The sequence below is a fragment of the Podarcis vaucheri genome, assembly GCF_965113315.1.
Source record: "Podarcis vaucheri genome assembly, chromosome: 9".
Classification (NCBI taxonomy): Eukaryota; Metazoa; Chordata; class Lepidosauria; order Squamata; family Lacertidae; genus Podarcis; species Podarcis vaucheri.
Window position 1 is genome coordinate 4,034,786 of NC_138767.1, and position 9,425 is coordinate 4,044,210.

The following is a 9,425-nucleotide window of genomic DNA, read 5'->3' on the forward strand; positions in this document are numbered from 1 at the left end:
AGAATCGCAGCTCCGTTTTAAGAAGGCTAAGGGACTAGTCCTCATGGTAGGGGAAGCTGTGCTTGGGAACGCGTAGGCCTGGGAACTCCTGGGTAAGGTCCGAGGATAGACAAATCCCTGTCTCTGATTTCTCAGTTTCTCACTTTTCCAATCCTGAATCTAGTTCTCCACATTTTTGCAGCAATTTGTGAAAATTCACCAGACTTTCAGTGTCAATTTGATATCACTGTACTCTTCCCAGAGCCAGCTGAAAACACTTTTGTTTAGACAAGTCTACCCAGAAATCTAGAAGAGTGGTTTGTTTTTAGTTTATTGCTGACTTTAATTTCTGGAACATTTTAATGGTTCTTTCTTAATAATACTTTTATTGCTTATCCTTTTTTTTGTAAAGTGCTCTGAGGGTTATTTTATTTATAGTCAAGCAGTATATAAATTTATGAAGTGATTTGCACATTTTTGCATGCAATATGCACATTTTCCCTCCAATATAATGCTTTTTGGCATGTCGTTTTTGCTAATATATGCTTTTCTTGGTCACACTGCTCTGTGATACACACATTTTCCCACACATTGCTTCATTGGAGAACTGAGTTGCAAAATTCAGAGGAGTGCCGAATTTTGAATGGTAGCTATGTTTCAGTTCCTGCCCATTGGTTTGTAGAATCATAGAACTGTAGAATTGGAAGGGACCTAGAGGGTCATTAAGGCCAACCCCTGCAAACGTGATAAATAATAATGACAATGTGCTGTAGGGACGCGGGTGGCGCTGTGGGTAAAACCTCAGCACCTAGGACTTGCCGATCGCATGGTCGGCAGTTCGAATCCCCGTGGCGGGGTGAGCTCCCGTCGTTTGGTCCCAGCTCCTGCCCACCTAGCAGTTTGAAAGCACAATTAAGTGCAAGTAGATAAATAGGTACCGCTTTCTAGCGGGAAGGTAAACGGCGTTTCCATGTGCTGCTCTGGTGCCAGTTCGCCAGAGCAGCTTCGTCACGCTGGCCACGCGACCTGGAAGTGTCTGCGGACAGCGCTGGCTCCCGGCTTCTAGAGTGAGATGAGCGCACAACCCTAGAGTCCGTCAAGACTGGCCCGTACGGGCAGGGGTACCTTTACCCTTACCTTTACCTTAATGTGCTGTGGGGGGATCTATGGTTTGTTTTATGTTCCTATTTTTAATATGTACAGTCGTACCTAGTTTGTCGAATGCCTTGGCACTAGTATGTTTCGGCTCCTGAATGAGCAGAATCCAGAAGCGAGCGTTCCAGTTTCTGAACATTTTTGGGGAAGCTTGATGTCCGATGCGGCTTCTGCTATTGCTTCTGGTGCGCCTGCGCAATCGGAAGCCGCGTCTTGGTTTCCAAATGTTTCGGGAGTCGGACAGACTTCCGGAACGCATTCTGTTCGAAAACCAGGGGGCGACTGTATTTTAGTGCCGTGGGTTCACCGTATAAAAAACACAGAATACAGTTACAGATAGGTAGCCATGTTGGTCTGCCATAGTCAAAATAAAAAAATTTCCTTCCAGTAGCACCTTAAAGACCAACTAAGTTAGTTCTTGGTATGAGCTTTCGTGTGCATGCACACTTCTTCAGATACACTGAAACAGAAGTTGCCAGATCCTTCTATATAGTGAGAAGGTGGGGAGGGGTATTACTCAGAAGGGTGGTGGGAATGGGAGATTGGCAGATAGCTGAGATGAGCCTGTTGACGACTCTTAATGACTGCAATAGGTCTTACAGGAAAACCATGGAGAGACCTGGTCTGAACAGAGACATCGGATTCTTATCTCATTATACATGACTAAGCCATTTTTCACCTTCTCACCCCTTGCCTTTTCCTGTAAGACCTATTGCAGTCGTTAAGAGTCGTCAACAGGCTCATCTCAGCTATCTGCCAATCTCCCATTCCCACCACCCTTCTGAGTAATACCCCTTCCCACCTTCTCACTATATAGAAGGATCTGGCAACTTCTGTTTCAGTGTATCTGAAGAAGTGTGCATGCACACGAAAGCTCATACCAAGAACTAACTTAGTTGGTCTTTAAGGTGCTACTGGAAGGAATTTTTTTATTTTGACTACAGAATACAGTCCAATGGGGGTCCACCTCCCCTCGCCCCGGCTCACTCCCGCTGCCGGCTAACCCCTGTCCTTCTTTCCACGCCAGTCATGCCCTCCAGCCCACCTCTGGGGGCCTCGTCCATCGCCAGCTCCTCGACCCCGGGAGGCGTCTTCTCCTTCTCTCCCGTCAACATGATCTCCGCCGTCAAGCAGAAAAGCGCCTTTGCCCCCGTTGTGCGGCCGCAAGCCTCTCCGCCCCCTGCCTGCACCAGTGCCAACGGGAACACTCTGCAGGGTGAGTTGGCCAGTCCTCGCCGCCCGTCTCCTTCGGTAGCAGCTGGGGCACGAAGGGGCGCAAGTCATGGGGACAGCCGGGGCCGTGTGAAAGGAGCGGGTGGGATGTGGCAGGAAGGGCAAGGCGGGCACGCTTTGTCGTGTGGCGACAGCGGCAGCAACGATGAGCCCTGCTCGCTTGTCTCCTCAGCGCAAGGATTTGCAGTTCTGCAACAGACTTCTCTCCCCTCTGAATCTGTTCTGGGTCCCCCCCCCCCCACTCTCTGGAGGCGATTTGGGAAGCGGGTAGGAGGAACGAGCGAAGGGAGAACGTAAGAAGGAGCTGCTGGATCAGACCAGGGGCCCACCTAGTCTAGCTTCCTGTTTTCACAGTGGCTAACCAGATGTGTGTGAAAGTACGCCAGTAGGATCTGTGGCTCCCAGTAACAGGGATTTAGCAGCGTCGCTGCCTCTGAGCATGGAAGCACATCGAAGCTGTCCTGGTTAGAAGCAATTGGTAGCCTTCACCTCTTCCATGAATTTGTCCCATCCTCTTTTAAAGCCATCCAAGTTGGTGGCCGACACCACTTCCTGTGGGCATGAGTTCCACAGGTTAACTTTCTCTTGTTGTCCCTGAATCTTCTTCCAACCTTCAGCTTCACTGGTTGTCCACAATGTCAACAAGAAAGGGAGAAACACTTTTCTCGATCCACTTTCTCTGTGCCCTTCAAGATTTTATCAACTCCTATCATGTCTAGGGTGTCCCCACAACTCCCTGGAGTTGAGCCCAGGAGGCATGTTGGGGGGGGGGAGTGAGGTTAGTTCTATTGCAGCGCTGTAAATCCTTGCACTGACAGGACGACTTAGCTGGATACTGCCCAATAATGATGACGTTGATTGCATTCATATTTCCTCCATATTTCCTCCTCTCCCCATTTTATCCTCACGCCAGCCCTGCGAGGCGGATTAGGCACTGTGGGTGGCCCAGGGTCACCAACGGGCTTCATGGCAGAGTGAAGATTTGAACCCTGGCCTCCTAGGTCTGGGTCCGGGTTCAACGCTCTAACCGCTACACTACGCAGCCTGGATGTGGTGCATCACCTCCTTTGGGCGAGTCAGTGCCACGGCTGCCCTCTTGACCAACACCTTCGCTGGGGACTTGGGAGAGATGCTAGCAGGGGGTTCCCCTAGCTGCCTTCCTGACTCCGTACGGGAGGAATCCTCACCCAGAGTAGAAATTGGGTGGGTGGGTGTTCCTGGGATCAGGCCCCTTTTACCCAGCAGCAGTTGAGGTCAGCCTTGGCTGCAAACTTTCCTCTTCCTTAACCGCCTTTCCTTCTTTGCTTTCTTTCGTCCCACCCCCGTCGTTTCCCTTTTCTCGCTTCCGCCTCTCTGTCCTTTGCCCGCCCTGCGCCACTGCTTGCCGGGTCCTGCCAACCAGACCAAACCTTTGAGGATTCGGCAGACAAGTTCCACACACCGTCTCGGTCGCTGCAAGGACTGGCTTATTCCTAATCACACAGTATGTCTCTTCTCTCGTTCTCGCGCCTTGCTCTGTCAGCCTTCCCCCTCTTTTCTGCTCCTCTTGCCGTGAACGAGTACGGCTCCTTAACAGCGACCTTGTGAGGTGGCCCTTTGCTCACCAGAGGGTAGTACCCACTAACCAGAGGGGTCTCTTGCCACCACATGCTTTCTGCTACATTCTCCCCAAGGAACCAACCCCGAAAACATTAATTTCATGTTGAAAGAGCCAAGTCCACTTAACCCTTACCACCTATAATTATCAAACTAGCAGCCCAGGCAAGACCCCCAACCTGACTTTAAGGAGGTCTGCCATCAAGTCAGATTGCTGAGATTGCGGCAAGAATTCTCCTCCGTAAGCAACTGCGTTGGCCTGAGGTGCAATTTCCAGCAGGGCCTTTGAGGTGGTGGCTCCTATGGTTTGACGGGGCACATGAGCTGTTGCACATGCTCGGTAGAGTTCAGTAGAGAGGGATCTCTCCCACTCGCCTGGCTCGACAGGCGCAAAGTAAGATCGCCTTCTCTCTTCTGACTGCCACCGTTCAAACCTGGGAGATCGGAAATTGGTAAGATTCTCCTCCTCGCCTGGCAGGACAATGCAGGTGGCTGGCTTTGCCACCTGGTCAGATGCATGCCGTGGCAAGTTGCCCCTTGCTACAAGGCCGTCTGCCTTCAGACCGCGTCTCAGATGCTGCCCAAACCCCGAAGGGTCTACGGCACCAGGTCTTCACCAACCTGGTGCCCTCTGGATACTGTTGGACTACAACTCCCATCAGGAGAGCACCAGGTTGGCACAAGCAATTCCAGACATGTAAAAAGGCTCTGTGTGCATAGAGGTCCCATCAGGGGTGAGGAACCTGCTGCCATGACCAACACAGCAAGACTACAGCCCTCCTAATGCTTGACCATTGACCATATTGACTTGGAATGATGGGAACTGGAGTGCAACCTTTATGTATTATTATATCCCACTGGGGCTACGTTTCCGGGATCGTGCCGGAAGCCAAAACCTCTCATAGTCGAAACACACTGTGCGCAAGGGCAGTTGGGAATGCCGAAATCTTTTTTCCTCGATGCCCGCCCTCTTCTTATTTTAATTTTGCCAAGCGTGCATGCACAAATACCGTATTTTTCGCTCTATAACACGCACCTGACCATAACACGCACGTAGTTTTTAGAGGAGGAAAATCCGTAGGCATGCCACCCGTAGGCATTCCCTCCATAACACGCACAGACATTTCCCCTTACTTTTTAGGAGGAAAAAAGTGAGTGTTATGGTGCAAAAAATACGGTACTTTTTGGTTTTCCCCTTCCCTGTTTTATGCCCACAACAGCCCTCTGGGGCAGGCTAGCATGAGAGGCAGTGTTTGCCCCCCTAAAGTCACACCCAGTGAGCTTCATAGCTGAGCTCACGGGTCTCCCAGTCCAACGCTCTGACCACTACACCGCACTGCCTGGAAGGGCCGCAGGTTCCTCATCTTTTGTCTGCAACGTGGCTCAGCTGATGACGTGGCCGCAGAACATGACACTTCTCTCCTTTGCTTTCCAGCGTTGTCGGGTCTCATCGTTCCGCCCATGTGATCGGGAAACGGAGGACGGGCTGGGCTGGAAGGAGGGACCAACAGACTGGCGCTGACCCAGACCCTTGGACTTGGAAGGGTGTGGGCCCTTCTCAATGCATTCCTGGAGCACACGCCTCCCCACCCCCAGCTCCTTCCAAGCCGGCTGCAGGATTTCAAGAAGGCTCCCCCTTCTGGTGGGAGGCTGCAGTGCAGTGGGGCAAGCACTGGGAAGTGATGCTCCCTCATCTGCTACCAGGAGATGCCCAGCCACAAACTGGGGGCGAAGATACAATTTTTAGGGAGAGGTGTTTGAGGGGGTTTCAGCACTGCCATCCTTTCTTTACCCCGCCCTCTTGCACCATTCCTCACAGCTTTGGTTAAAGAATCGGAAGCAAAGCCCACCGACACCATCCCCTCACCTGGGTTGCCCTCCCTCAGGTAGATTTGCCCCCGGCAAAGAGCAGAGTGTTCTCCCGTCTTAGCCGGAGAGGGTCTCCCTTTGGAAGCCAGACCCTGAGCATCAGCCCTTTGCACCAGGACTCCTGGGTCCTCCTCCTCACTATTCTTAAATTGTCGCTCCCGTGGCCTTGGGTGTGGACCCCAGGAAATGATTTGGCAAGGAGAGGGTGGTCTTCCCTATGCTTTGGGGGGTTTCCATCTCTGCTCCAAAGCAAGCTGGTTCACGTTACGCCCCTGGCCAAACCGGAGATTGCTTTCCGGCGAGGTGGAAGAGAGCCTGCGTTCCAAACAGCGACGCTGCCTTTCCCTTTTCTAAACCCCCACCTTGCAATGCGCAGGCCCTATCAGTCCTCCAGCACAGAAAAACCTGGGTGCTGGAGGACCACGCTGTGGGCAAAGCCTTTGGGGCTCACCGCTCCATCGCATCGCCCGAAAGGTCCATCCCTTGTCAACCGCAACTGCTAACCAGCCTCCTCTTAACACGTGTCTTCATCTGAAGGTTTTGGGGCTAAGCAGCCCCTTCTAACAGGACACGTGTGAAGAACCCTGGCAACTTTCCCCCTTCCGCCCAGATCTTGGCCATGTGTTGCTCATCTTCTTCCCAGGCGTTCCAGATGTTGAAATGCCCACCCACGAACCCCCCAGAGAGGGTTTCTCCTTCGCTCCCTTCCGCCTCGCCCCATTGAGGCAGGAAGGGCCGCCGTCTCCCGATTCCTGAAACCAGAAAGGGCTTGAAAAGCCGAATCCTTCTAAATTGACGTGCTCTTGGGCTGGGTGAATGGCAGGAGCCTTCGTGGGGACAACCGGCTTCTCTGTCCAGAAGCAGCAAATATCCCGTACTGGCCAGCTTTCCGGTGCAGGAGGTTGGGCTCAGAGCTCTAAGGTTTTGCAAGCTCGTGGATCGGGAGGATCGCACGGCAGGACCCCACTCTGGCCCCACCTCCCCTGGGATCCAGTAGCTGATAGGAAGCTGCCTTGTACCAAGAGAGAGCACAGATACACCTGGCTCAGGTGGGACCTTCTACATGCACGGCAAGTGTCCTGGCCCTCAGCATCATTGATACTTAGTGGCAGGGACTTTCCAGGGCTTCAGGCAAGGATCCCTCCCTTGCAGATGCCACAGGTGGGAGGTGGGACCTTCTACATTCAAGGCAGTTGTCCTGGCCCTGAGCCAAGGCCCAACCAGTGAGCTGCAGTAGCTCTGGAGTGTTGCCGCAGTGTGTGGCTTGCGGGAAATATTTTTCCACCTGGTGTAATACTTAAGAGACAGCCCTGTAGGAGCAGAAAGTGAGGAGGGAGTCGGCAGTGTAGACGATTCTTGGAGTAAGAGCACAGGCGTCGTCTCTCCAAGCCCCGGACTCACAGTTCACGTGAATGTCTCCCCATAGGGGACCCACCCCCAACCCGTCATAGAATTGTAGAGTTGGAAGGGACCCAGGGGTCATCTAGTCCAGCCCCCTGCAATACCCCAGAATACCCCTCCCCTGGTAACCCAGAGCCTGCTTTCTTCCCCCAGAAGCAGAGAAGGAGTTAGGATAGCCCTGGTGCCCACGGAAAGTGAATCTCAGCTGTGGTCACATCAACACTCGTATCTCACTTTGTGGCTTCCCCAAAAAAATATTCCTGGGAACTGTAGTTTTGTTACGGAGGGTGGTAAGGAAACCCTGGATAAACTACAGTTCTATGGATTTTTTGGGGGGGAAGCCATGATTCTCTACAGTGGAATAAGAGGGCTTTAAATTTATGGTGTGGCCGCAACCAAAATCTATGGTATAACTTCTGCCTGATTGTCTAATCTGTGTTCCCCTATAAGGAATCACAGGAATTTTAGATTGTTGAGGGGAAAACATAGTAGATACTCTGTTTTGAGATTCCCCAGCCTCTCCTCAGAGAACTGCTGGTCCCTGGGGAGAGGGAATGGCTATTAAACCAGTTTAAAGAGTAGACTAGACGCCTTTTGAAGGAATGTGCTCCTGTACGTGAAACTTGCCTGTGGACAGCACAGAAATTGAGAATTGGGCATTGCCTCAGCAAACACTCCCCTGATCCCAGATTTGCTAAAATGCCGGGGGATTTGGGGGGTGCTTGAGGGTGTGGGAACGCCTTTGCCGAACCCCCACAAACGCTTCCACCCCGATGGGCTGGTTTTCAGTTTCAGACCTGGACGGAAAGGAACAAGATATCAGGGATTGTGCCCAACTTTAGCGGGGATCCTTTTTTCCCAGGGGGAGACTCAGCAAGCGTCGGACGAAGAGCTAAGCACCTTCTCATCCCATGAACTGATTCTTCCCGCCCCGCTGCGCTGGCATTACAAGGCAAACACGGGTGCCCACCCAACCTGGTTCGGCACCCAAAGCCGCTCCCCTGGTAAACTGGGCGCCCGCCATGTTGTTTCCACGCCAAGGCCCCTGGAAAACTCACACTGGCATTAGTTGTCAGTCCCTTTTCCCCTCGGCAGCCCCAGCGATTTCAGGACGTGCCTTTCCATGTTCGGAAAATGGCCTTCAGGAGGGCTTCGTTCCTATTTCCAGTTTCACGTTTTCCTCCTTGGTTTTCTTTTCAACCACCCGGGCAATCTCAAGCCCCTACGAAATGCCGGTACACTGTTTTTTGCATATCTTTTTTTGATATCTATATAAAAAACCCTCTCCCTTTCTTTTTTTAAAGCAACCGAAATACAGTCCTGTGTTGTTGTTTTTACACACACTTCTTTTCTTTTTTGTAAAAAGAGAATTAGAGTTTTAAAAAACTGGGGCGCGTTTCAGCAGAGTGTTCTTCGGCCCCAGCCCCGCTAAAAACCAGGCGCTGTGTGTGTTTCAACGGAGCTGTGGTCGGGGAGCTTCCTGCTGCCTCGTGCCCCTGGCTTTTCAGGCGAATCTTCTCTCGGCCTCCCGCAGTTATTTTTCTAGCATTATTTCCAAGTGGGAAGGAGGGGATCAAACTTTTGTAAATAAAGATTGTGGGGAAAGAAGAGCCCCGGATGCTGGGCTTGCAAACCACCCCCTCGCCGGGGGGCTTGTTCTCTCTCTGTGTATTTATCTTTGTCGTACGGAGAATCCTTCTCCTGTTTCATGTTTCCTTTGTATTTTTTATTATTATTGTTTTTAATTTTTAATTTTATTTTCTACATTGTCCATTGTGTGTCCTGTGACGGCTGTTGTACAATAGCAATGTTGATAAATGCCCGGCTGCACTGTTTTTCAATGTAAGTACATGTCAATCAAGTACGACTTTCATTTCTTAGGAAATGGGCCCTCTTGAGTTGAAAGATTTGCACCCGCTTCACACCCCCCCCCAAGTTGAAAGGTCAGGCCACTTTCCTCCCTTAAATACTATTTCAACTTGGATTTCTTTAGAGGTAAAGGTAAAGGGACCCCTGACCATTAGGTCCAGTCGTGGCCGACTCTGGGGTTGCGGCGCTCATCTCGCTTTACTGGCCGAGGGAGCCGGCGTACAGCTTCTGGGTCATGTGGCCAGCAGGACTAAGCCGCTTCTGGCGAACCAGAGCAGCGCACGGAAATGCCATTTACCTTCCCGCCGGAGCGGTACCTATTT

General features: G+C 51.7%; 1 protein-coding gene across 3 annotated transcripts in view; it reads left to right on the top strand.

Moving 5' to 3' along the window:
* The window catches only part of LOC309539947 (transcription factor COE1-like), a 105,613-nt gene extending 96,534 nt beyond the window's left edge, over positions 1-9,079 (top strand). For 2 of the 3 annotated variants that reach the window (XM_082236430.1, XM_082236428.1), the window contains 3 exons: positions 2,162-2,350; positions 3,770-3,850; positions 5,399-9,079. In XM_082236430.1, coding sequence (XP_082092556.1) covers positions 2,162-2,350; positions 3,770-3,843 — 263 coding nt within the window. In that variant the 3' untranslated portion in view covers positions 3,844-3,850; positions 5,399-9,079. The remainder of the gene's footprint in view (positions 1-2,161; positions 2,351-3,769; positions 3,851-5,398) is intronic. The other variant, XM_082236429.1, reaches the window with a different exon arrangement.
* Positions 9,080-9,425: the final 346 nt, after the last annotated feature.